General features: G+C 59.9%; 2 protein-coding genes across 2 annotated transcripts; one reads left to right on the forward strand and one right to left on the reverse strand.

Annotated features, from left to right (window-relative positions):
- Positions 1–4,286: 4,286 nt before the first annotated feature.
- CBX2 (chromobox 2) lies at positions 4,287–13,271 on the forward strand. The gene is made up of 5 exons (XM_075562311.1): positions 4,287–4,395; positions 4,468–4,511; positions 5,283–5,348; positions 7,486–7,591; positions 9,475–13,271. The coding sequence occupies exons 1-5, from the start codon at positions 4,324–4,326 to the stop codon at positions 10,789–10,791; spliced, it is 1,605 nt and encodes a 534-aa protein (XP_075418426.1). The 5' UTR covers positions 4,287–4,323; the 3' UTR covers positions 10,792–13,271.
- A 3,004-nt stretch (positions 13,272–16,275) lies between these two features.
- On the reverse strand, positions 16,276–20,782 carry CBX8 (chromobox 8). The gene is made up of 5 exons (XM_075562314.1): positions 20,650–20,782; positions 20,220–20,263; positions 20,011–20,076; positions 19,831–19,897; positions 16,276–19,443 (listed from the first exon to the last, which is right to left on the reverse strand). The coding sequence occupies exons 1-5, from the start codon at positions 20,716–20,718 to the stop codon at positions 18,559–18,561; spliced, it is 1,131 nt and encodes a 376-aa protein (XP_075418429.1). The 5' UTR covers positions 20,719–20,782; the 3' UTR covers positions 16,276–18,558.
- Positions 20,783–26,615: the final 5,833 nt, after the last annotated feature.

Below are 26,615 nucleotides of genomic sequence, written 5' to 3' on the forward strand. Positions count from 1 at the left end.
CACCCGCCCTTCCTCTACAGTTCCCGCCCAGGACGCCCTCCACCCTTTCCCAGCAGTGAGCTAATATTTGTCTTTGGCGTTGTCGGTTGTAGAGGGGAAAGCAGGCTCGTGTGTCTTGTTTGCTCTCAGGATGTATTCCTTTGTGCTGGTATTTTTCACATCCATTTTTTTGGGCATGTGCTTTAAGCATTCTGGTCATTCCTGAAGCATAAACATTTGTGGAAGTGCCTCGTGGGGGCTCCCGGATTCCTCTCCACGCCACTGCCTTGCTTCCGCTGATAAGCACGGGTTTCCAGCCTGTTTCGCGCATCCCCGCGGTTGCTCCGTACAGCAGCCGCCAGCTGCATTCAGCTGCACCAATGCCAGTGATTTCACTTACAATAGAATCCCGAGTCCCTAGTCCTGCATGGCTTGTGGCTACCCCGACATACAGAGTGCAGTCACAGGGCTTTCCCAGCACCTCAGACTGCGCTGCACAACACAACGAACCACCCTGCTCTCTGCAAGCGGTGGCGGTGATGGTGGTGGTGGTGGTCGGTAGGTGCCTCGGAAGAAAGGCCTGGTGAACTTCTGAGAAATCAACCTGGAAACCCCACGGTAGCAAGTTCCACACTGGCATCAGAGTACAACTCCCCCATGGGTTTCCAAGACAGTGAGCTCATGCAGGAGTAGAAAGCCCCGTCTGTCCCCAGAACGGTGCCCTGATGGGGGTAATATTGGTCCTCCCCGATGACCCAGGATAACCCTTCTATTTTAAAGTCGCCTCACTTGTTTGCGATGGCTAGGTGGCATCGCATCTGTTCAGACTTCCAGCGAACCTGCACAGCTCAGAACCAAGCCTGGCCGATCCTGCACCCTCCTCACCTGCAGCCCATTGATGCAGCCACCACACCCATCCATCTCACTGAGGGTCTTCCCCTGTTGTGCCACACACACACACACACACACACACACACACACACACACACTCCACCAAGCCTGACGACCTTCTCCTGGCACATCAACGTGGGCACTGAAAGAACTCGCTGACCAAGTGATAAACTCCTTTGTCCAAGCCTATCTTCCTGGTCCTTAAAGGACGTCTGTCAGAAAGGAAGGCAGGCTCACCTTAGGCCAACCCATGTGTTGACACAAGAACCCTGGTGGGGTAGTGGTCATGGGTTGGGCTGAGACCTGCTAGGTCAGCAGTTTGGAACCGCCAGTGGCTCCTTGGGAGAAAGACAGGGCTTTCTACTCCCCTAAGCAGCTGCAGTGGTGGGAACATGCAGTGTCACTCTATCGGGTCCTCTGTGGCGTTGCTGTGGGTCAGGATTGTGTCAGGGTGTTTTGTTTTGTTTTCTCTTTTGCTTTTGTTGGATTTGCTGGAATTCTTCTTTGCTGTGCCCACTCCCAGCTTCGTGGTTGAGAAATGCTTCCAAAATTTGCATCGTATTCTCACCGCATCCATCTGACGACGATGGCTTCTGGGCTTCTGGGCTCATCAAATATCACACCGTAAGTGCACCCACGGGTGGGGTGTGAGCAGCCGGCGACCGCCTGCAAGGAGACTTGCTCATTCAACCTGGCGGCTTCACACGCTGCAAAAAATGTGTTTCTCGTGAGAAGAGAGAATTTACTTGAAAGTACCAGGGTCTGCCAAAGAACAGACAAGAAGGAAGCACACAGCTAGACTGCCCCTTAGTAAGGATGGCACGACTTCGTCGTAATTTGGACCTGTTGTCAGGAGAGACCAGTCCCTGGAGAAGGGCAGCATGCTTGGTAACTGGAGGGGCAGCGGATTGACAGGGGGGCTGCAACATGGGACTCAAACAGAACCAGAACCATTGGGAGAGTGCAGGACTGGGCAGGGTTTCCTTCTGTTGTGCACGGGGTCACCACATGTAGTAACCAATTCAACGGCTTCTAACAACCATAAAGGGGAGGGGGTGGGGGGACAACTAGCCCAAGATGCAAAGCAGAATCAAAACTTCCAGGGCAAAAAAAATCCCTCTCCCGAGGCAAATTCTGCTAGAAAAACATGAGTTGAGAAACCCCATAAACAGACCTTTGCAATCTGCAGGTACCAAAAAAAGAAAAAGAAAGCGTAGGGGAAGTGAGGCCGTCAGGTGGAGGGAGTTTTACTCCGCTGCAGCCCCAACCCTAGAGCAATTCTCCGCCTTCCGGTCTCTTTTGCAAACAATATCTGAGTTCTACAGGCACCACCCACCTCCCACCCCACCCCCCAAGTTCTCTGCAGGACGTCAAAATGCCTAAAGACTGAAGAACAAGAACATGCCATCAATTAGGAGATGGGCAGCCTAGGGGCTAGTATGTTTCCAGAGCGGGCTTTCCTTTTAAAAGAAAGCGCAGCATTGCCCTCAGGCAGAATCCTCTATAAATGTGGTTTTAATGATCCAAATTATGTTTAGCCACACTCCTGGAACAAGAAGCTGGCTTTCGGGTTTGCTCAGCGCTGCTGCGTTCAAGGTGGAAACAAAAACAAAAAGAGCCACACACACACAAAAAAAACCAAAAAACTAGAGAATGCATTTGCATGGAATTGTGTTGACGGAAATGATCACACGCGCAGCTGACCCGTAGATGCTGTGACCTGAGACCTCCGTAGAGCTCCCATGAGATCAGTAGAGAGAAGCGTCCCCTCTGTGCTTCCGGCGGCGGCGGGGGCTGTACATCTTGTACTTTGGAGAACTTCCACCTCTGTGGCTGGTGGACTCCAACTGTTTAACCACTCTACCAGCTTAACAGCTGTGCCTGCCACCAGGGAATAACAAAGAAAACTACTCGCTGCTGTTGGGGCAACCAGAGAGGCCAGGGTTTCTGAGACTGTAGCTCTTCACCAGAACAGAGAGCCTCACCTTTTTCCCAAAGAGGTGCATGTAGTTTTGAACTGTAGACCTTGAGGTTAGTAGCCCAACTGGTAACCACTACCAGGGATCCACCCTTGGTGAGTTAAAAAAAACCCAGAAACAAACTGCTACGGAGTGAATTCTGACTCACAAGGATAGGGTAGAATTGCCAGCCCACGTTGTAACCACTACACCACGAGGGTTTATGTGGGGATAAAAGCGAATGTAAATGTCCTTCTATGATCTGGCCTTTGATTTTACCCAACACCAACCCAACTGAGGACGCTTTACCCAACACCAACTGGAACCCACTGCCTGCGAGTCCACTTGGACCTAGAGGTCAGGGTTAAACTTGCCCCTTAGGGTTTGAGGCTTTAGCTTGCAGATGGCCTCCTGTTAACTGTCCCACCTGGTGGGTTAGCAGCCCGACGCCTAGTCCGTGGCCCCTGGAGGGTCTTAGTAACGTTAGGGCACACGCTGCAGCCCGGCGATGCAACCGTCCCGGCAGCTGCAGCGACAAGCGCCAGTACCCACTGGAATCACTCAGCCAAAAACAGCTCCCCAAATTGAGTCCCGCTCCCGCCCCCTCACCACATTCATGCTCTCGAAATCGTAAAACAAATGCGTTCAAGGTGCAACTTGCTCGGCTCTCCGCGGGCGCTCCCCAAAACCAACGCACTGTTTGATGAGAACCCCGAGCCCTCAATTCTGCTGCCTTTTCCCGTGGCTTGCATTTTCAGTTCTTATTTTACCGGGGCACCTTTTCGGGCGCGGGGCTCCCACTTTTTGGGGGTCCCTCTTTTCTGGTCCCAGTATTTGCTTTCCCTTTTCCTCTTCCCACCCACCCCCACCCCACCCCACCCCACCCCACCCCCCGGGCCCGTTTTGCTCCCGTGCAAAACAAGACGGGGCGACTGTCCCCAGACGAAGTCAGAACTGCGGGACGGGATGGGGCCCAGTTCGCCGCGGGGCGGAGGTGGCCCCCGCGCCCCGTCCCCACTGGCCTGCCCGGCCGAACAATGGCTCGGGACCCCGAAAACAAAGGTGAGAGGGAGTTACGCCCCGTAGGCTAACGGGGCTCCGGGCCCCCTCCACTCTGCTGGACCGCCGCCCCTCCCCGCTTCCTTCCTCCCCTGAGGCCCGCCCGCGCCAGGGGGACCCCCGCGCCCAGCCCCCGCCCAGGGCGCCGAGCCGCCGGGCCGCGCGCGCGAACAATGCGGCCCGCGCCGCCGGCCCTCGCGCGCTGATTGGCCTTCGCGGACTGGGGCGGGCCGGGGCGGAGCTTGGGCCGGGGGCGTGGCATGGGCCGGGGGCGTGGCATGGGCCGGGGACGGGGCGGCGGCGGGGCGCGTGCGCTGGAGGGGGGCGGGCCGGGGCGGCGCTTTGTGCGCGGCGGCGGCGGCGGCGGCGGCAGCGGCGGCTGCTGGGCGCGCGGCGGTGTCGGCGGGCGGGCGCCGCTCGGGCGCGAGCGGGCAGCATGGAGGAGCTGAGCAGCGTCGGCGAGCAGGTCTTCGCCGCCGAATGCATCCTGAACAAGCGGCTGCGCAAGGTGCGTGCGCCCCGCGCCCCCGGCCCGCGCCCCGCTGCGCCCCGCCGCTCACGCGCCCCTCTCTTCCTGCAGGGCAAGCTCGAATACCTGGTCAAGTGGCGCGGCTGGTCCTCCAAGTGAGTCCCCACACGGCCGGCGCCCGGGGGGACGGCGGGTAGCGCACGGGGCCGGGGTCTCCGGGGCCCCCCCGTGGACAGGCGCCGAGCCCGCCGGGCTGCCCTTTGTTTACCGGGCGCGGGCACGCGGCCTCCCGCCCGCAACCCCCGCCCGGCCGGCCTTCCTGCCCGCGCCCGCCGCTGCGCCCGCGCCCATTTGTTGCATGCGACCCGCGGGCCAACCTGGGGGCCCCTCGGCGTCCGCACTTCCCGCTGTAACCTGAGCTCTCCATTGATGGACGAGGAGTCAGCCCCCTCCACTTCTTTTCGTGGGAAAGAGCCGGTCCTGTACCCCCGTGAGACTCGCTGACCCCCCCCACCTCCACCCCCCGCAGGCCAGTTCTCTTCCCGAGGTCCCCAAGTCCACACACACTTGTCGCCCAGCCACGCTGTTGTTTAGAATCGCAGCCTGTGGTTTCCCTCCACCCCCCTCCCGTGCCTGGCCCTTCCACCACCAAGCCTTCCCACACTGGCTCCTGGCCAGGGCTTGGGGGATTCCCTCCCTGACACTTTGCCTTTTATCGGGATGTGTTTCCTCGGGGACCCACGGGTCGCAGTTCCTTTTGGACGCATTCTATTCAGGGTGGTTGAGGTGGTGGCTTCCCCTGGGACTCCCAGGAGTTCGTCCTGGAGGGGCCCCGGCCCTCCTGGGACAATGGCCTGGCCTCCAGCGGGCCAGACTCCTTTCCGAAGTTGCCTGGTGTTTACACAGCCCTCTCGTTCCGTTTCCAGACACAACAGCTGGGAGCCAGAGGAAAATATTCTGGACCCGAGGCTGCTCCTGGCCTTCCAGAAGAAGTGAGCAAGCCGGCCGCATACCCAGGGAAGGGGGGTGGGGGTTCGAGCTTGGCTGGGAGCTGAGCATCCCTGGCATGTAACCACAGGGTCCAGTGCTCCCTGAGTCCCTGGCCAGCCCACCCTGAGGGTGCCCCATGAGTAAGAGCCACCCACTCTTGTCTTTCTGGTCAGCGGGCTGGCAGAAGTCAACCTTCTCAAGAGCCTGGCTTTTCTTCTTGGGTGAACTGCGAAGTAATAAAATCTGGTATGGAAGGTTTGAGGCGGAAGGCAGGCTGGCCTCTCCCTGCTGGGTGTGCTGGACAGGTTCTGGGAGGGAGATAGACACACAGCCCCAAGGCTGGTCCTGTTGGTGTCTCTATACCAAGGACAACATGTGCCGTTTCCACCAAGCTGCCAAACACAGTATCAAGTGAGTGCCATGGGCCCACTTGGGAGTCCCAGGGGCCCAATTTGCTCTGTAAACCTAGATGTCTGTTCTATATTTAGGTAGGAAACCCTGCTTAAGAGATGCCTGCTTGGAGATAAGGGGATGGGAAGTGGGGGCAGGGGGTTGGACCAGCATGCCCCAATCCTGCTGTGAATGGTCCCCAAGTTTTGCAGATAGAGAAATGTGTCTTCACAGAGGGGCCAAGACGGGGGCAGAAGGGGGTGAGTCTGAGGGAAAGGCAATAAGATGCAACATAGATCTGCTTAGAATTCCGGGTGCTGTGTGCCAGTCAGCTCTCATCTTCCAACTGAATGGTTGATAGTTTGAGACCTTGGGAGAGAGGCTGACTCCTCGTGAAAAGCCAGCCTCTGAGAGCCTGGTGGAGCCCAGTGCTGCTCTTGAAACACAGGGGAGGAGCAGGGTCAGCTTAGGCAGCAGCAAGACCAGGCCGGCTGGTTTTCCTCTTTCTTCGATGACACGCTTGTTTAGGGACCGCTGGAAAAAAGTCTTATCACCAGTTCTGTTGTCTCTTGGAACTGGGGTGAAGGGAGGCTGAGAGGGGGTAGGGGACTGGAGCCTATATGCTAATCCTATCTTGGTGACTTAAATTGTAGAGGAAAGCTTTTTCTAATCTTTGCCTGGTATGCGTAGACCTGAAAGGTGACCCACCCCCATACTGCCCTCAGAGTGTGAGGCTGGACCCCAGCTTCTTAGCAGGCTCTGAGCTCCATCAGGTTGTTCTAGTTGGATTCCATAAGATGTCCTGCCATCTGTTCATGAGATGATGGTTGCCTGAGTGCATTAACCAGGAAACTTTCCCTGGTATAGCTCCTTGGGGTAGTGGGGGTGGGGGTTGCATCAGTATCAGAGCATGAAATCAGCTTTCTCTGGAGCACGGTGGGGGTGTGTCTGCCAATAAGAGTGTATGTCTTGGGCCTGGGCCACCTTGGAATGGCACTTTGCATCCTTCCGTCTGGAGCAGAGTTGTGGGAACAGGCATGTTTTCTTAGAAAGCTCGGTGGGGTGGGACTGAGCCTCTTGTGGGTCCTAGACGGTGGGTCATCTCCCTGTCTTGGATGATGGAGCGTGAAGAGGCGGGTCCCTGTGATTTCTGGATGTGACCAAACTTAGATGCTGGAAGCAGCCGGGAAATTGAGGCAGCTCTGGTGGCATAGTGGTTATGAGTTCACCTGTTGACCTCCAAGTCCGTAGTCTGAAACCACCAGCCGCTCTGCAGGAGAAAGATAGGACTTGCTACTCCCATAGAGACTCAGAATCCCACAGGGTGGCTGCCCCCAGCTCTATAGGTTCTCTGTGAGTTGGAATTGACTCAGTGACAGCGCGTTTGGTTTTAACTTAGAGTGACCCTGGTGTGGTGCATAGTAAAAACCCTGGCCTGCTAACTGGGGGTCAGCAGTGTGAACCCATGAAGCACACATCAGCAGGTGATTCCCACGAAGATGACAGCTTTGGGTGTCTGTGAGTTGGTACCATGTGCAAAGGGTTTAGCTTGCATTCTGCCCTGGAGGAGTCTTGGGACCCGTTTGACCTGGCGGCAGCTGGGAGCCACGGGAGTGTAGGCTTGCTGGGGCCCCTGGGAGCCGAGCCAGAGGTGCAGCCAGCTCAGCTGGGCTGAGCAGGGCTGGGCGCACTGCACTCTGGTGCCCCCGTGCGGCGCAAGGGCTCCCCCTAACCCACATGTGTCTCCAGGGAGCATGAGAAGGAGGTGCAGAACCGGAAGCGAGGCAAGCGGCCCCGGGGCCGGCCCAGAAAGCACACTGTCCTGTCCTCCTGCAGCCGGCGCTCCAAGCCCAAGGTGGGAGAAGGTCCTCCAGCCCCCTGGAGGTTTGGGGGCCCTGGAATGGGGGAATGGTCAGTGGACGTTACCAGGTGGCCTTGCTGCAAGGGTGGGGCAGGGCACTGGTGAGTGGGCCCGGCCAGTGGGAGGCAGGCACACCCAGCCACGTGATTTCCAGTCAAGCCTGGTATCCAGCCTGCCCACTTGAGCGACTCCCGTTCTGTCCCCTGGAACAGATGGCTCCCAGGGCCCTAGCCCATGAATGCCTTTTTGACTAGGAGGAGGGAGAGGCCTTCTTGGGGGTGATCATAGCCAGATAGGTGCCCCCCACGCCAGGACACACACGCCCCAGTTCATGACACCCCTCCCCCTCCATTCTCAGGCTGCAAGGTCACTAGAGACCCAGCCATCCTGAAATAGCAGGCCGTACCCAAGGTAACCCTGGGAGTCTTATCATTGGGCTGTGCCAGGCTCAGGGAGGTGTCCCTGGCTGTGTGGAGGAGCACCTGGGGGCCGAGTGAGGGTTGGCTACCGCAAGAGGGGCCCTCTACAGGGAGCCGTGGGTCAGCCGCCAAAGCTCTCCTTTGAGATCAGAGCAGAGGCTGTGTAGTCAGCCTTCTGGAAGGCTGGGCGGGGGGAGGGGGGGGTATAACTTGTTTAGGCTGCACTGTGACCTCTTGGCCCGTGCCCTGCCTCCTACAGTGTAGAAGTCTGGGTTTCCCTTTAGGACAGTGGGTCTCAACCTTCTTAATGCCGAGATCCATTAAGACAGTTCCTCATGTTGTGGTGACCCCCAACCATAAAATTATTTCCTTTGCTACTGTTATGAATTGGGCGACCCCTGTGAAAGGGTCTTTTGACCCCCACCCCTAAAGTGGGTTGTGATCCACAGTTTGAGAACCGCTGCTTTAGGAAATGGCAGAAAGAGCTAGGTGCTAACTCTGTCTACCCTGCTGGCTGAGGGTGGGGCGTGACGGCAGTGAGTGACTATGAGGGGCCCTGGGAGAGACCGGGCTGCCAACACAAAGTCACCCACCACCTACTGCTCGGGAGGAAGATAAGGCCTTCTCCCAGAAAGATTTACAGTGTGGAAACCCACCGGGGCAGTTCTGCCCTGTCCTGTAAGGTTGTAATGAGTCGGAATCCACCTTGGTGATGTAGTGAGTCACACAGTGGGCTGCAAACTGCAAGGCCAGTGGTTCAAACCTACCAGCTGCTCTTCAGAAGAAAGATGAAGCTTCTTGCTCCCACAAAGATGTACAACTTGAGGGGCCCACGGCGGCAGTTTTGCGCTGTCCTACGGGGTTGCCGAGTCAGAATTAGCTTGATGGCAGTGGGTTTTACACCCCACCCCACCCCCAAGGAATCCCGGTGGCCTAGCGGGTTACACATTGAGCTTTGAACCACAAGGTCTGCAGTTCAAACCCACCAGTCTCTCCTAGGGAGAAAAGTGAGTCTGGCTGCTCCTAAACAGATATCAAAATCTCAGAGACCCATAGGGGCCGTTTTGCTCTGTCCTGCAGGACTGGTGTGAGCTGGAATTGGCTCATTGGCAGTAGGTTCCGTTTGGTCTGGCTTCGTCAAGGGTCCCTGGGGGGCACCAGTGGTTAAACACAAGGCTAACCAAAAGATCTCCATGGTAAAAAGCTCTGGCGATCTGCCCCCATAGGGGTTCCCAAGGAAGCCCAGACAGCAGTTGGTTTCCCCCGTGGGGTTGGGAGATGCCGGAAGCCCCTCTGGGTACAGCAGCCACCAACCTCATTGGATGGTTCAGTTCCTTCTTTCCCCCCTTCTCCCTCCAAAGCCCCCCAGGGCGCTCTGTAAGTCCCTTCTGGAATAGGATGGGCAGGGGTCTTGGGGGTTTGGACCACTGGTAGTGACCCCTCATGTTGTGTTCCCAGGAACCTGATGCCCCGTCCAAGTCCAAATCCAGCAGCTCCTCCTCTTCCTCCTCCACGTCGTCATCTTCCTCCTCTGATGAAGAGGATGACAGCGACCTCGACGCCAAGAGGGGGCCCCGGGGCCGCGAGACCCACCCGGTGCCCCAGAAGAAGGCACAGATTCTGGTGGCCAAGCCCGAGCTGAAGGACCCGGTCAGGAAGAAGCGGGGCCGCAAGCCATTGCCCCCCGAGCAGAAGGCAGCCCGGCGGCCCGTGAGCCTGGCCAAGGTGTTGAAGACCGCCCACAAGGACCTGGCCGTGCAGCCTGGAAAGCTGCCCCCTCCGCTCAGCTCCCCAGTGGCGGGCTTGGCCGCCCTGAAAGCCCATGCCAAGGAGGCCTGCGGGGGCCCCGGCAGTGCCACCGCCACCACCACGGAGAGCCTGGCCAGCCTGATGAAAGGTGTGGCGGGCAGCCCCGGCCGAGGTGGCATCAGCTGGCAGAGCTCCATCGTCCACTATATGAGCCGCATGACACAGAGCCAGGCCGAGGCCGCCAGCCGCCTGGCCCTCAAGGCCCAGGCCCCCAACAAATGCAGCCTTGGTCTGGACCTGAAGGTGAGGACGTCAAAGGGGGAACTGGGGGCCAGCCCCCCCGGAAGCAAAGTTCCCAAGGCACCCTGCAGCGGCGGGGCTGCAGAGCAGAAAGGGGGTCCTGCAGGGGGCGGGCCACATGCACCGGGCGGCAGCAAGGTCGCCACGGGTGGCCCCGGCCCCCAGCCCCCACCCAGCCAGGAGCTGAGCCTCCAGCTCCTGGACCTACAGAGTGTCAAGAATGGCACTTCAGGGACGGGTATGCTCGCTCGCCACACCCCACCCACCAAGGGTGGCCCCACCTCCCACCTGGTAGTGGGGAAGGGCACTGGGGGTGGCCCCACGATGGGGAGTGGGGCTGGCGCACCCCCTGACAAAAGTGAGAAGTTGTCCTCACGGGCACCAGCCCTGCCCACGCCCACAGGGAAGTGGGACAGTGGCAAGGGCAGTGGCACCCTGGGTGGGCAGGAAGGCCGAGGGGTCCCTGGGGAGCCCCGCAAGGTGCCGGCACTCTCAGAGCTAAGCACAGGTGAGGAAAACAGCAGCTCCGATTCGGACCCGGACTCAGCCTCGGCCCCTGGTGCCGGCCCAAACCTCTCCGTGTCCGTGCAGACCATCCAGGACTGGCGGCCACCCCGCAGCCTCATCGAGCACGTCTTTGTCACAGACGTCACTGCCAACCTCATCACTGTCACTGTGAAGGAGTCCCCCACCAGCGTGGGCTTCTTCAACCTGCGACCTTACTGAAGCCCCCTTCCTGTCACCCCTCCCTCCCGTGTTTTCTGGGGGACCAGGCTGCAGGGAGCTGGAGGTCAGCGCCTTTAGGGTGAACAGGCTTGAAAAGGTGCTTCACCCTCTGTCCCGACCCCTGACCCTGGCCCAGGCTGTGACGTGCAGCAGGGCACAAGCCAGACATCCTCGTTCCTACCTCACTGGGCCTGGCAGGGTCAGCTCCTTGTGTTAGAAGGACCCTTTGACTCTGGAGGGAGTATCCCTCCCCTTTCTGGGTGGACAGAAGTGCTGATAGGGACGGGCACAAGATCAAGGCTGCTCCCCTGCAGAGCTGTGCTGGAGCCCAAGAGGGAGGGGGTTGCAGGTTCCTATTTCCATCCCTGACAACCCAGGCGTGCAGGGTGCAGCCACCCAGGGATTCTGGGCCCTGTTCCGGTCACCAGGCCTCTCTCTCAAGGTGGACTTTGGCTTGTCCTTGATGCCTAACCATTTGTGCCCCTGAAGGACTCATACCCACTTCCCCAGGAACCTGTGCTTCCCAAACATTCCGTGGAGGCAGACATGGTCCCAGAACTCAGGCCTACCCAAGGAGCCCACAGGTTCAGGGGGCCAGCTGGGCCCACGCTCCATCCGGAGTGCCACCACTGCATGGTGGAGAGTTCTGACTGCTCCAGCTCTGTGGAGAGCACAGACCAGGGTGCCAGGCTGGGGCACCAGAAGTCAAGTGCTCATAGGAAAGGGGCCCTGTTCTGTGAACGGGGTCTCTGGCAGAGCACCTCCCGCTCTGCCCCCTAGCGACAAAGGGCACCAGGATCCTAGGCAGCAGATGGCCACTCGAGAAGTGGCCCGGCCTGGGTTGCACCTGGATACAGCTGCCTACTTGGTGCCGCCTTTTCCCTGACAATCCACCCCGTCTTTGGGGTGCCACATCCTGTCTTTGTGCCCTTAAGTCCAAGCAGTCCCCTGATGGGGCAGCCTGCTGAGTCCTCTCTCCTACCCATTCCCCCATGCTTGCAAGAAGAGACTCTGAGGTGCTAAACCCCTTCCCGATCATTGTCATGGGGCATGGGTGTGGGTGCCGCTGGTGAATCCCTGGGGAGGTGGCAGGGTTTAGGCCACTGGGTTTTGGTGATGCCAAAAGGGGGGAGGGGCCACTTACCCATTTTGATTTCGATAGCTGGTTGAAGCCAGCAGCCGACATGGGCTCTTCTCAACTGCAGAGTGGCCTGGACTGTGACAAAGGTTCCCACAGTGCCCTGTCTCCAAACTAACCTGGCCTAGGGATGGGCCTGCCTGCTATTCACCCCACCACCTCCCCCTACATGCCAAATAGGAAGAGCTGCTGTGTGTAGCCAAACGGATTTGAGCAGTGTGCCTTTGGGGCGGCCTGGGCCTGCCACTGTCCGGACCTGGGACAGGGCAGGAAGAGAAGATACCAGCAGCTCTCAGGCACAGTCTGGGAGGAACTGGGCCAATGGTGGCCTGTCCCCACCAGTCAGCTCCATGGTGACCCAGCCCCGAGGTGGGGCCCACTAGCTGTAGGGACTGAGGGTGTCTTCTACACCCCAATTTGGTGCCTTTCTCTTTACCAGCTACTTCAATCCCAAAGTTCAAATCTGTAAATCCCCTTCTCCACCACTTTGCCTTGGTGTGTTTCCTGGAGCTTGACCTCCCTGTCCCGCCACCCCAACAGGTAATGTTGAAAGAAAGAAAATGTGCATTTGGGCAAAACTTCACTGCCTGCATCATTGGACCACATACTCAGAGGTGGCAGTCTTGTGTTTACCAACACATCCAAGTCACCCCTGTCCCAGTTTCATTTGCTGCTATCCAGGCGGTTGTGGGGCCACAGGCCAACTTGCAGCCAGCCCCCTGGTCGTAATCCCTGATGGGGTCCTGCATCTTGTGGTGAAGGGGTGCTTGTTCTTGCCCCTTGGTGGGTTTCTGTGGGAGGGGCAGACACTGCCAGGGAACACGGAGATCTTAGCTTATTTTTATATAGACATTTTGTACCAAAAAAAGAAGTTCTTTTTTGAGGGGGGTGGTGTCACTTCTGACTGGAGAAAGCCCCTGTGGGGTCTCAAGGGCAGGGGACAGCTGTGGAAGATGACTATCACCTGTTGGATCTGTGTCTTAATTAGCAGGAAGCCAAGGTGTTCACAATGGCCACTTGTGATTGCTTTAATCATGGTAATTTGTTGCCTTTGGAAGAAGGGGAGGGGAGCACTCCCCAATAAAGGATCTTTGCTGGGACAGGGCAGTGGCCCCTCCCTAAGGTTCCTCAGGACCAACTGGCTGTTGAGGGAAATGCCTCACCCCCCTCAAGAGGTGCAGCCCCACCACAGTCCACCTCATTCTGTGGGTGTTTCATTTTTTGTGTTTTGTTTCTTGAAAGTTAATCTTAGCATCGGTCTTCGGCTGTCTTTTGACGGAGGTTAATTTATTTTGCAGGGCAGAGCTGGTAGCCCACTGTGTCAGGACTCTTGCCTTTTTTTGTTAACGCTTAGTTCGTCAATAAATATTTTTTTTTAATTTGGCGGCGTGTGTGACAATCTGTAAACACCACTTACCCTGTCTTGAACCTAGTGGGGAGAAGGGGACACCATGGGCTCGGGGGTGGGGCTTCCTTTTCATGGGCTATTGAGTGACAGGTAATGGGTGGATTGTAGGAGGAGCTTCCTGACTGGGAATACCAGATGCCAGGAGAGCTTTGGCAATTAGAAGAAACTTCACCCAATGGGGAGAATGAGGTCACTGCCATCCGGTGGCCAGGGCTAGGGATACTAATAATTCAATAATGGCAATTGGAGCCAGGGGGCCTAGGGACCACAGACACCCCACACAGAAGCTCTGGTATTTTCTGACCAAATTCTCCCCACCTACCTTCTACCCCTAAGGGATGCTGGGTGGGAAAGCTACTGCACCGCTGGGACCTTCCCCATGTGCTAACCCTGAAAAGGACTTGAAGCTTTCAGTCTGATGGCTCCTAATACAGAGATGATGTGCAGATAAATTGCCCTGGCCCTTCCCAGTTCTCAGTGGCCTTAGCATGAATTTATTCACACACCTCCGCCTCCAGGGAGAGGAGGGAAGTTGGACCTAGACGGCAGTTGCCATCCACTGAAGGCTAGTTGGGGTGCCAACCTGGACGGCCCGCTCCAGGAGGGGCCAGGCACATAAAAAAGCCGGTGCTTCCCGGCTCCAAAAGGCCTGCAAATGGGAAAGCCAAGCTCCCTGAAGGGTCTTTTGTGGCTGACCTTGGTGACAACCTGGCTGTTTTTTGTTCTGGCTGCCACCCCAGGGGTCCTGTCCCCGCTTCTAGAGCTGCGGGAAGAGGTTGGGATGGGCTGCAGGTGCAGAAGCAGCAGCTACTGTGCCATCGGCCAGACCTGCCAGCCCACACCCAAGAGGCTGGACCTCACGCGGGCTTTTGTTAGCTTCGGCGCGGCCGGTCAAGTCACCTAACCAGCCGCCTTTCCAGAAAGACGGGCTGGGCTGCCAAGGTGCCCCAGGCCCAGCCCGCCACATACCGCCCCCGCGGCCACGGCGACCACCCGCCCGTCCAAGCCCGGGCCGCCTGGCAGAGTCGGCGCGGCCAGGCCTGGGTACCAGCCCCGGGACGACTGACACCTTCCTCACTCTCCACCCTAGCAGCGGGAGCCCTGGCATCCGGGAGCGGGGCCCCGACGGCCCTCTCCAGCGGGGACTTCGGCGTCTCCGCTCCTATCAAAAGCCCAGGAAGGAAGGCACCAGTCGGACCGAGAGGGGTGGGGCGCCCAGCAGAGGGGCGGGGCCCCCGCCGCCGCCTCCAGAGGGCGCGCGCACCCCGCGAAGCCCAGACCACTGGGAGATAGTGGGGAGGGGGCTTTGAAGTGCAGGGACCGAATGGCACCACGCCCCCCTGGCCCACTACGTGTCCTGGGGAAGGGAGTCCGCCCCAGTGTCCAGCCCCAAGGAGGCGGCAGGCGGCATGGTGTCCCGCACCCACCTCGGACTCCAGCTGGGTCTGGGGGACTCGGTGAGTCCAGAGGGTTGGGGCTGGCCCAGGACCCTTGTTCACTGAGCGTCGAGGAAACCGAAAGAGATGGGTCTCCCCACTCTCTCCGAAGAGCCCCGAAGATTCCAGATCAGCCAGTGACTGTCGGGAGCCCCGTGGGGGCGGGCCCCAGCAAGAGGTGGCCAAGCGGGCCGTAGCCTGCACACCTGTCCAGGAATCAGACCGGCGAAGACGAATCGACCAGGCAAGGATAGATCCGCGGTGGTCAGTGAGCAGGGAAAGGGGGCATCACTGGCGGTCTCCCACCACCCTAACTCTCCGGTCAACTGCCTCTCCGCCCCCCCCCCCCAGCTCCACGGGAGAGCTTGGAACGGTGACCCGACTTCTCGGGCCGCCTCCGCCCCAGGCGTCCAGCAGCCGGACACCGGGAACAGGGCACACCACCTGCTGCCTGCCGGACTTCGTGTGCGGTAGTGGTTGGTTCCGTCAACGGTCAACGACCCTCTGCTGGAACGGCTCTGCTGGATGGACCAGCAGGACGGTCCAAGCCTCCATTCTGGGCAGCTCCTCGAGGCCCCGCTCCCTCCCACCCACGCAGGTCACAGAGCTGGGGGAGGCAGGCAGGCGTGCGCGCCTGCCTCAGCGAGGTCACCAACTCTGAGGCCAGGGTAGGAGAGCCGCCCTCCCCCTAAGGTTTCCGCCCGAGGGGTGGGGGTGGGGCTGGCTTGCATTCAATGGATGACCTCTTTAGGGCTCTGAGGGGGTCTCTTCTGAGACCCCACCCGACTGCTGTAGTCTGAGCTCCAAAGAGACCCAGCAGCTCAGTCTCCACCACTGGGCGGGCGGGCGTGCACTCTCTGGGCACTCTCGGATTGTCCCTCGCCCAGCGTTGGGGTGTCCGCCCCCCAGGACTGGTACTTCGGCTGCATCCAGGCTTCGCTAATCACACGGCGTACTCTGCGCCGGCTCCAGGCAGCTAGTTGCCTAGCAATGCCCACGAATTCAATTCCTCAATCAATAGGCTAAGCGCTGCATTTCTGCATTTTGGGGAGCGCCCTTGAGGCGGGGAGGGCCCTGGGGGCAGCAACTGCATTGAAGAAGTATACCCAAACTGGGGTAGTGGTCCTGGGGCCCAGGAAAATCCGGCCTGAGGGTGGGGCGGGCTGGGACTAGAGCTAGAGCAGAGGAGCAGCCGCGGGAGAGGGCTCCGACCAACTGTCCTGGGGATCCTGGATTGTGCCTGAGCCCAGGGGACCACAGCGGGTACGGGGGCAAAGCCAGGGCCTCCAGCAGAGCTGAGCAAGACCCAGCCCGCTCCCTCCCAAACCCCCCCCTAGTGGGGTCCCCCTTGGAAGTGGGCCTTTGGAGCCTTCCCAGGGCGGCAAGGATAGGGATGGGGTTAGGTAACCAGAGAAAAAGTCCTCTTCCATTGGCTTGCAAAAATAAAAAAGGAAAAGACAGCCACATCTCTATTTACAAAGTATATATTTAAACACGTAAAAAGCAAGTATTAATACAGACGTTCACGATCGCAGGAGACAAGGACTGAAGCGTCACTCACGCGCCCCGGCGGCGGCAGGACTGACCCTCGCTTTGTACACATCTTAGAACTCAAGCCCCACAAGCGCACACCCCACGCCAGCTTCGGACTCCTGGCCAGCCAGTCCAGGCCTTGCCTTTGCCTGCCCATCCACCCCCTAGGTCTGCGTGGCACAAGGAGCAAAGGAGACCACGGACAGACTGACTGCAGGACAGATGCGCAATCGGTGAGGAGAGCCAGGCTGGCTAGATCAAGGGCTGAGGGAAGGGGCTTGGGAGAAGGGTGGGGGGAGGAAGAGGGGCTAGAAAGGGGGGCATAGGGGTTAGGGAGGGAGAAGGCAGCCTCCAGGTCAAGGAGCTCCCCTCCTCTGGGCGACAGACAGACACATCCCTTCAATTACTTTTCTTCTGAAAATAGCGTGGACGTGTAAGTAAATCCACCTGGTCAACAGCACTGCTTTATACAAAGTCTAAAATACCAGTTTTACAAACATGAGCAGGTAAAATCCATCTCGGGGCTTTTCTTTATAGGTGCAATTTGATATTCAAAAACCAACAAAAATTATTTCTTAACACCTTTCCTCTCCACCTTGTCGTCGTCGTGCCTTCCCTTGCTGGCTTAGAAGGTAGGCATGAAGTGAAAGGTGGAGCCGGGAGGTGAAGCCTGGGGCTCACCTGGCCTGTGAGTGCCTCCCCAGCGCCTCCAGCGCGGCTCCCCCCAGGGCTGACTCGCTCAGTCTGTGCTGGGTGCCCTGCTCTGCAGAGCCTGGCCTTTCTGGGGAAGAGGCTTGCTGGCCCTTTAAGGGCAGGAGCCCCAGGAACCCTCCCCAGGGGCCAGAGGGCTGATTTGTGCTTTTGAGTCAGAAAAGGGGCACAGGCCACCCCCTTCTCCAGGCTCCTGCAGCCCCCTCCCCTTGGTGGCGTCAGCAGCGGAGAACGCAGCTCCAACAGAAGGGGGGGGGGCTATAAATTATAGCTTTTGCTTTTAAGAAAGGGAGCCAAAAAGGAGACCGCCAGAGTTCACATGAGCATTCCATGAAAAACACATTGCCCCGCTCCTGTGTCCCCAAGGCCTGAGACGCCCAGACCCTCCCCAGCCAAGCCTAGCCGGCCTGCTGCTGCCCCATCCTCCAGGATCCAGTTGGTGGGCTGGCCTGGGTCCTGGCGGGTGTCAGTCCATCGGAGCTGGGCTGTCCTCCTGGCCCAGAAGGAGCGCGCCTCTGTATCCAACTCCTCCAGGGAAGTGGGGGGCGCTGTCCCTTCTCCCGGTGAGCTAGAAGGCTACTTGAGAAGCAGAGAAAGTCCACCCCAAACATTTTTCTTATAAAACAAATGTCTGAACGCTGGGCGGGTCAGGGCGGGCAGTCAGGGAGGACTTGGGATCCTCCTAATTTATCCTGGCATTTCGGGAATGTAAACAGAATTCCTGGGTTCCTCTTTCTGTGGCTGGTGTGGAGGGCACACAGCTCAGGCCCCTCTCCCATAAAGTGCTTTGCGCCGGGTGGTCTTTGGGAAAAGCAGCTTGATCCCACCCACCTGTGACTTTTAAACTTCAACATCACACACACCCCAAAAAAGGAGGGGTGTCTTCAAGTGAAAACATTTTTTCCTAATAGATGTTTGAGTCTCCCAAAGGAAAGTAACCTTCCCCTTTTTCTGACGGGGGTGGGGGGGTGTAAGAGTCAACCCTCTGTCTCCTTGCCCCTCTGACAATGGTGGGGGGGCGGGTAGATGAAAACAAGGGGCTGCCTCATTTCAGGGGGGTCTGGTCTCAGAGAGGGAAGAGGGGCGGTGGCAGGCTGAGATCCTGCAGACACCTTCCAAGACCAGTGTGGGGGGGGTATAGGGGCGTGGGCACCTGGCCCCAAGTCTTGCTGCCAGTTCCCTTGGTGCCAGAGATCCCTGCTACCCCATGGTGGCCTGCCTGTCTGCCCCCAAATAAACCAAGCCCAGCCTCTTTTTTCTTCTTTAAATAAAACAACTTCAAGAGTTGAAATATATATATATTTAGATTTCTTTTTCTTAAATAACATATTTACATCTAATAGAAAATATAACTCTAGAGATAATCTTTCCAACCGAAACTGGGGCAGGGGGAGAGGTGGAAGGGGCGGGGTGTGTGTGACGTTAGGGGCGGGGCCAGCCAACAGGGTGAGTCCCCCTCCCCCCAGAAGTAAAAAGCACTGAGACTGTGGCCTCACCCTCTCGCTAGCTGCTGGGGGGGGGGGCTCTGAACCCCCAGCCCCTCATCTCTTCTCCTTAAAAAAGCCTTGGTCCGTGTTACTTTCCTTAATGGTGACGGTCAAAAAGTTTGAGGTCACATCTGTGACCACCACCTTCTCCAGGTTGGTCAGTGAGGGACTCCAGGACTCTTCTTCAGGGTCCCCCAGGATTCTGGCCACTGGAATCCTGGCGATGAGCGAGGGCCTTCCTCCCTGGGCCCCCATGTCCCGGTACAGGGCCCCTACGGAGCCAGGAGTGCCCGAGCTGTGTCGGACCCGGGGCCCATTGGGGTCCAGGGCACCCTGGCCTTTGGCCTCCAAGAAGGTCGCTCTGTGCTTTATGACCCTGGCTGGGTAGGTGTCCACAGCCAACTTGCCCGTGGCCTCCGAAGCGCTGGGGCTGGCCACACCACACTGGGCCAGGTCCGAGTCCTGCCTTCTAGCCAGCTGGATCACACTGTGGCCTGCTGGAAACTTTCCTGCCCCGGAAGGGGCGTCCTCCAGTTTCCGGCTCTTGAGGTACTCCCCGAGGCCTTCACTGGGTTCTCCCAGAGGCCTCTGCGAAGGGTCCAGGAGCTCTTTCCGGGGCTTGGGGCCGCGTTTCTTGGAGCTGTCCCCAGGAGAACTGGGTTTGTCATCTGCATGGCTGGTGCCCCGCTCCCGCTCACGTTCACGGTCCCTCTCTCGATCCCGCTCTCTGTCCCGGGGTGGCTCTGCTCGGCAGGTGGTACTGCTGCTGCTGCTGCTGCTCCCCCCAGGTGGTGGAGGTAGACCCATGTTCCGAAGGCCCTCTCGGGCTCGGGAGGTGGACGCCAAGTCTTGGGGCGAGCGACCGGGATAGGGTATCCGGATGCCACGTGCAGAGTCACTCCGGAACTCGTAGGTTTTGGCTTTGGCCTTAGCCTGGGCCTGCGGAAGTAAAGACAGGTGGTATTAGGAGCAGAACAGGGCCCTGACATTTCCAACTTCAGCCTTCCCTGGGGGGGGGGGGGTATCTGATGGGAGTGGGGAAGCTTCTTCAAAGTGGTAACTTGCCCAGGGTAGCCCTGGCCGTCAAGCCCACTGCCCGAGTGGAACTCGGGGTGCATCTGGGAGAGTAGAGAATGCTAGGATGACTCAGCCCCTCCCCCCAGGCACCTCTTGTCCCTGCCACTGACATGGTGACATACTGCCTGAGAATGCCCAACAGGGTAAAACAGGCAGCTTGTGAGCAGCCTATTGGTTCCCAGCCTCAGTACCCTTCGGTGGGCACGACCAAACAACATCCCTGCCCACCACTGGGCACAGCCCTCCTACCTTCAGGAGGAAAGTCTTGGGCTTTGGGCCTCGCTTTTTGGGGCCATAGAGTTCCATCTCTCGTTCCCTGTGGAGAAGGGGGGGGTGTGAGGACTGAAACCAGGGTGCACAGGGGTCCAAGCTGGCAGGCGGCCAGGGTGACTGCCTCTAAGTGAGCAGAAGGGCTGGGGAGCCTTGTACCTTTCCTCAAAAGCGGCCAGCAGGCGGGCGTCCAGGATGTTCTCCTCGGGCTCCCAAGTGCTGTACCTACAGGGGACAGGGAGACAGAGGGAGGCGGCGTGAACTTTTCTAGGGATGCTGCATTGTGTCCCCAGACAGCCAAGAAAAGCGGAAGAAAGGAACCTCCCGACTCGAACAGTGGGGCGGAGGATCGCCCACTCCCTACTTACTTCTGCGACCAGCCCTTCCATTTCACGAGGTACTCCATGCGTCCCTGCGGGTGCAAAGGCAGGGAGAGGTGTGTGCACAGAGAGAGACGCCTGGCGAGGCCAGGCCAAATCCGTGCAGAAAATGCATGCACCAAATGCACGCGCGAGCCCCCTCGCCCAAGGCACGCGCCCGCCGCCGCATCACCCCTGCACGGAACGCTGCACAAAGTGCGTGCACCGGAACTCGGCCCCCAGCCCCGCCCCCGACCCATGCAATCTGTGCATCGCTGCAAGTCCAAGGCAGGCACTGGGGCTCAGGGCCGCCGCCGCCGCCGCCTCCGTCACGGCCGCGGCTGGGACCTGGGGGAAGGGAAGCTGGGCTGCAAAGAAGGAGGGAGCCCAGGCCGGGGGGAGGGCCCAGCGGGCTCGGCCCGCCGCCCGGAGCACCTACTTTCCGGATGCGCCGCTTCAGGAGGGCCTCAGCCGCGAACACCCGCTCCCCCACCGCCGAAAGCTCCATGTTGACTCGCCGCTTCCCCTCTTGGCCGCTTCCAGGAGCAGAAAAGCAGCAGCCAGCGCACGACAGCCCATAATACTCTCGCGCTGACGTCAGTTCTCCTCCCCCTCCGCGCCCGCCCCCCGCCCCCGCCCGCGCGCCTGCGCCCGCCTCCCGCCGCCCGCTGTGGCCGCCCGCCCCACGTGTTGCTAACGACGTTGCTAAAGCCGGGCGGCCGGCCGCGGCTCCCAGCACGCTGATTGGGCGAATGCCCGGCGGCCCCCGGGCCACGCCCCTCTGCCTTTCTCCCCCGCGTTGCTACGTGACCCGCGTTCCAATCGCCAGGGGGCGGAGTCGGGGCGGCTCCAGATATCCAGCGCGAGGTGGTGGGGGCCATCGCCGGAAGTGACGCCACGGGAGGGCGGGCTCCACCGCTGTCAGTCTGAGGGTTGGCCTTGGGGGGGCGGGGGTGCCTCTCAGCCCCGTCTTTCCCGGAGCCCTCTCTCTCTCGCCTCCAGGGTTCCTTCCGGGGTGCAGCGGCCCCCACGACTCTCTCGGAGACTCTTGCGACAGGGTCAGCCGGGCCCCGTCCCTGAACAGCACTCCATTTACCCTACCCCAAGCCGGTCCCCCTCCCCTCCCGCCACCGCCGCCGCCACCACCACAGCCGCACAATGCACAATGCACAGGTGCGGAGCGCCTGACCGCGCCCCAACCGGCATCCCCGGTCCCCCTCCCGGACCTCGAGCCGACCCTCGGTCCCCATGGCAACGACCGCCCCCGCCAAGCCTCGGCCCCCTAACAAATCAATGTGCCTGTGGCTCGGGCTTCAGTGCACAGTCCTGCGAGCTCGAGCCGGCGCGGCGAGAGGTGGAGGCCCGGCTGCTCCGGTCCGGAGCCCGCGGGTCCACGCGCCCTTTTCTTGGCCCCGAGGCTCCACCTGCCGCGGCCCCCCCACGCCCCAGCCCGGGGTCTTTGGGGGCTGCTGACCCAGGACGCCCCTGATGCACGGCTGGAGCTTGGCCGATCCTGCCCCACCACCTCCTGGCCACGGCCTTTCCCGACGTGCGCCGCTGACCCCAGCGCGACGCGGAAGGCTGGAAGTCAGGGTGGCCTGGCCGTGCTCGCTCTGCACACTCCTTCCCTTTGCGACCGCACTGCACGGTCCTAGCTGGCGCTCCCTTACCCTTTCCCTCCATACCCAAGCTGCGAGGCAGTGCGCCCGCTCCCTGAAACGCCGAGCTTGGCTTAGATAAACTCTAGAGGGCCCAGACGACAGGGTGGGTTAGAGAGCCCGAGCGGAGGAGCTAGCCAGTTGAAGCTTCTGCCTTGAGCATCGGGAAGCCCCAGGCTGAGGGCTGCCCGCCCCCGCCAAAGCCAGAGCGCGCTAGCGGGGGCTCGGGCAGTTTTCCCTTCACCCACCCCCCTCCCGCCTTTGCCAACGGGTACAGAGCCTTTGGCCTTGCTCCCAAGCTTTGGTAGATGGGCTCTGCGTGGACGCCTTCCTCCCCGCGCCCGTTCCGTCTGAACGAACATGGGAGTCGGCGACACCCAGACCGCCCCGGTGACCCACACGGGCCGCCCGGGAGAGGCCGCCGACGGCCGCGGCCTTAATCATAAGTCATTCTCGTAACAAATAGTTTCGCCGGGCTGTGCCAGCAATACAGCTGTTTCTGTTTAAGCTTAAATACTTTCCAACAGCTTGGGCAGTAAAAATAAAGTCAGCCTCAGCCGCCTATAAGTGTCTGGTTTCCCCGCCCCGAGAAAGCCCACCCTCCGCCCGGGCCGGGTCACTGCAAGCCCGCACGACGGCCTCCTCCTGGAATCCGCCATCGCCACCCGCCCGAGGCCCTCTCGGGCTCCCACTGCTGCCCCAGCTCCTCCAGACAGGCTTGAGTTGGAGGACCACCTTAGAGGTGCAGGAAGGGCGAGGGGAGCCGCTTGCCCCTTGCCCGCTGATAGCCCACAAGTGACCGACCTCCGCTCTCCCCACCCCTGCATGCTCGCCTGTGGCCCTCAGAGCTGGCATCTCCCCTCCCACCCACTGTGTCCACTGGGCGAAGTCATGGCCGCCGCGGCGTTTCTGGGAGGTGGCGCAGGCTGATGGCTTCGGGTTTCTTCGTGCTGAAGCTAGCCCTGGTATTCCTTGACAACTGGGTCTTTCTTGCTCTTCCTCCCGGTCTCTGTCTCTCTCTCTGTCCCCCTTCTCTCCCTTCGCTCCCTCCTCCCTCCTCCCTCGGGTCCTCGTTCCAGCGTGACTTCCCAACCCCTTCTCTCACCCCCCCCCCCGTTTCTTTCCTCCTTTGCTGAAATGGGGACTTGCAGCGGGGACCGGGAAAGCCGTCGGCCCCCTCTTCTGGAAGGGGACTTAATAGAAGTATCGGGTCCCACGCCGGGTTTCCTCCCCGCTGGCCCATCTGCCTAGTGGCTGAGACTGCCTGGTCCCAGGCGCTTGCTCCGGAACAAAATGACGGCTCCAGAGGGATCCTAGTTAGCAGACTCTGGGGCACTCCCGCCGAGGCGCAACTGCATCTCAAAGGAACTGGACATATAAAATAACCACCACCCCCCAACCATCCAAGTGCAGCGACGGCGACTGCTCCGTCACCCGGGGAAAGAAACGCCCCCCACCCCACCCCAGCGAGGGAGAGCAGGGCGGCAGAGGGTGCACAACGACCCCCACCCCCACCCCGCTGCTCTCATCACTTGCGTTCCAGAGGCAGTTTGGCAACTTGCACGGAGGGACTAAGTTTGTAGTCTCGGGGACGGGGGCTGGGGAGAGAGTCCTCACTGGGTGGTCACTGGAGAACGCCGGAGGGCGCCAGGTGGTGGGGACGCAAGCTGGGGCGAGGGTTTCAACCTGGCCTACTCTGGCCCGGTCCTTTCTGGCCGGTCAGCGGATGGAGCGATTTTTGGAAGGGGAGAACCCGTGTACCCGCAGTCTTTTGACCCTCCCTCCCGCGTTCAGTTCAACCCGGTCACCTCTCTCAGCCTCTGCCTGACCGCCCTCCTAGGCTCGCTGTTGGAGCGAGGCTTTTCCCACGTGCGCCTCCGGGATGTAAACAAAACAAAGTTTCAAAGAGCCGGCGCCCGCGGCTGCGAATCCCACCGCTGGGCGGACGGCGGCGGCGGCGGCGGCTGCTGTCAGGTTCGCGTGCGCCGCCTCTGCAGTAAATAAGGTAACTGCTTCCTATTACTTTAGCTCCATATGGCTGCAATTTGAGTGTCTTTAGAGACAGTGCGTGTGTTGGGGCAAGAGCAGGGGGCGGGGGGCGGGAGTGAAAGTGGAATCAAACGCGCCCGGATCGCATTTTTATGAAGGAAATTGTCGGCGATTCTCTTAGCCTCGCCCCCCGCCCCGGGAGACCGGCGGCCCATTTCTTTGTTTATGGAAGTGCGGGCGCCAGCCGGCCCGGGACACCTGCTTCCTGCACCCCTAGGGCCGGGGAGCCTGATCCTGCACTGGCTCTGGGGCCAGAGCGAGCGCAAGAGCCATGACTGCCCACCCAGCGAAGGGCCCTCGAGCAGCTCCGGACACCCGGCAGCTGCCGAGCTGTGCCCCTCCCCGCTCTGCCCCACAAGGGTCCCTAGGCGCCGCCACACCGACGGCAGCGGAGTCAGCTCTCCTCCACGCCCGGCCTCGCCCGCGGTCCGGACCTCCCTGTGCCCGAGGCTGGTACGAGGCGAGGGGCGTCAGACGGACGGACGCCCGTGCTACAGGTCGCTGGCCAGCCGGCAAGCCCTGGCCTGTCCCCTCGTTCTGGGCTGAAGCCGGGTTCGAGGCACAGCGGGCATCGGACTTGGCGGCTCTGGGCGAAGACGCTGGCAGCCTGGGAGCCCAACCTTTGGTCGGAACGGGTCTCGGCCCCTCGGATGGGGAGGCGAACAGGCATGGGCGCTGTTGCGGGTACTGAGCATCGCTGCTTGATCGATGATGCTTCGAAGCCGCCAAGTCGGGGTGCCGCCCCCCCACACACACACACACACATTGTAAAGAAGTTGAAGGCAGAGGCAGTTTCTCAGACTTGAGGGCAGTCTGACCTTTACTCCAGACTTTACTTTTCCCCAAGTCTAGATGCCCAGACTTCTGTTCCCTGCACCCCACCCCACAGAGTTCCCAGTTCCCCTCCATCCCCAGGAGTGGCTCAGCTCCTCGCGCTAGGGGAATCCCAGGACCTAAGGCAAAAGTAATGAGATTGCACCAAGTTTTCACACATGCAAAACACTTCGACCCCGCTGAACCCAAGCTCCCCCATCTGCCTCCACAGGGTCCCGGTGTGGGAGGAATAGGTCCCTGTCAGAATCCCTGTGCAGATCCATCCCGCTTCCAACCACACCCCCTAGAAAATCCCAACAGCACCCTCATGGTACAGATGAGGAGAGACAGGCACATGGGGACTCATGCTGGGGGCCTGCCCGGACACCCTCGGGCCAGCGGTATCCCTAACTGCACAGAAGAGGTTTGGGGATCTCTTCTTTCAGTAGCTCCAGCAACTAAATGAGATCTGGTTTGGGTTTTGCCAAGTATTTTCCTAGCAAGGGACCTTGCCAGGGCCCTCCACAAGCAAACCCACCCCTACCCCCACCCCCAGGCTGAATCTACAGAGGTTGGCCCACCTGGAGGCAGAGTGATGGTGTGGAGTCTTTGCTTCATCCTAAGGCACCATGACATAAATGTGGGCTCCGAGGTCTGGTTGCCTGCCTGCCTGCCTGGGACCAAATCTACTACTAGCTGTCTGCCTTTGGACTAGTCACTAACCCTCTCTGTTTTAGTTTCCATAACTGGAATATGGGAATATTGGCACATTTACCAGGGTGAATGGGGGAGGGGTGTCAGGCCATGCTTAGTAAATGGTCATCACTGCTGCCACCAGAGGTGCTGTTATTGGCCTTTTGGGGACCCAAGAAAGACTGGTGGCAACCAGCAGGTCTAGATGGGGTGACTTTCCTCAGTCTGAAACCAGGGGCTGCAGGGCAGGCTGTTTCCACTTCCCCAGTGAAAGACACCTAACTGCTCTGTCCCTGGGACCCCACCTTGGGATGCCCAGACCCAGATGTGTTTAGCCCTGCCCCTCCAGATGTCTGGTCCCACTGGAAACCTAGGTGATAAGCTGTGGTGTTGGGCGGGCAGCAGCTCACAGAACATACCAGTAACCATACCATGGAAAGCAGCCCCTTGTGCCCTCAGGGGACAGCTGCCACAATGGTTATCTCCAAAAGTGGGTTTCTGAGCTGGTGTGGGGGTAGCCCCTCCCTTGACCCCAGGTCGGGAAGGTAGTGGGGCAGGTAGGGAGTTGGGGGGCAGCACTTGTGGAAACACATTTCAGCAGGAGGGATGGAAGGTCCAGGCGTTAGAGAGCTGGCTGGAGGGTTCCCCAACTCTGTTCCACATCTCCAGAGCAAGCCCCTCCCCACTCCCCCCTCCTGTGGTGGAGAGACAGGGTATGTATGACAACCCACCAGGGCCTCCCTCAGAGAAGGCCCTACCCTGGTCTGCGGGGTTGGGTGGAGGCTGCACCTACTCTGGCTGGGACTTCAGTGGTGTTCGTCTGTCAGCCACAGCAAGATTCAAGATACACCAGAACCCATTCTGTTCTCCAGGAGCCGTGACCACATGCACCGCCCCTCCCAGTCCCCCCCCCCCCAGGCCTTGGCCCACCTACCCCTACAGGCAGACCCACGGACTGGGAAGTGGGCCAAGGGCACTGGCACCCACACAGCCTGCGTGGTGAGGTCACCTGCTTCTGGGGCCCCACCAGCAGAGCCCTGTCTACCTGGGGCTGGCATCCTTCATCATCGCCATCCAGAAACCACCTACGGGCCCTTTCCTGGCCCAGGAACGCCCAGCAGGGGTGCATGGAAGTGGCTTTTTGCTGGGCTCTCCTTAGTCCAGTGCTGTCTGGCATTCTCTCCCGAGGTGG

Source organism: Tenrec ecaudatus, chromosome 10 (genome assembly GCF_050624435.1).
Source record: "Tenrec ecaudatus isolate mTenEca1 chromosome 10, mTenEca1.hap1, whole genome shotgun sequence".
Classification (NCBI taxonomy): domain Eukaryota; kingdom Metazoa; phylum Chordata; class Mammalia; order Afrosoricida; family Tenrecidae; genus Tenrec; species Tenrec ecaudatus.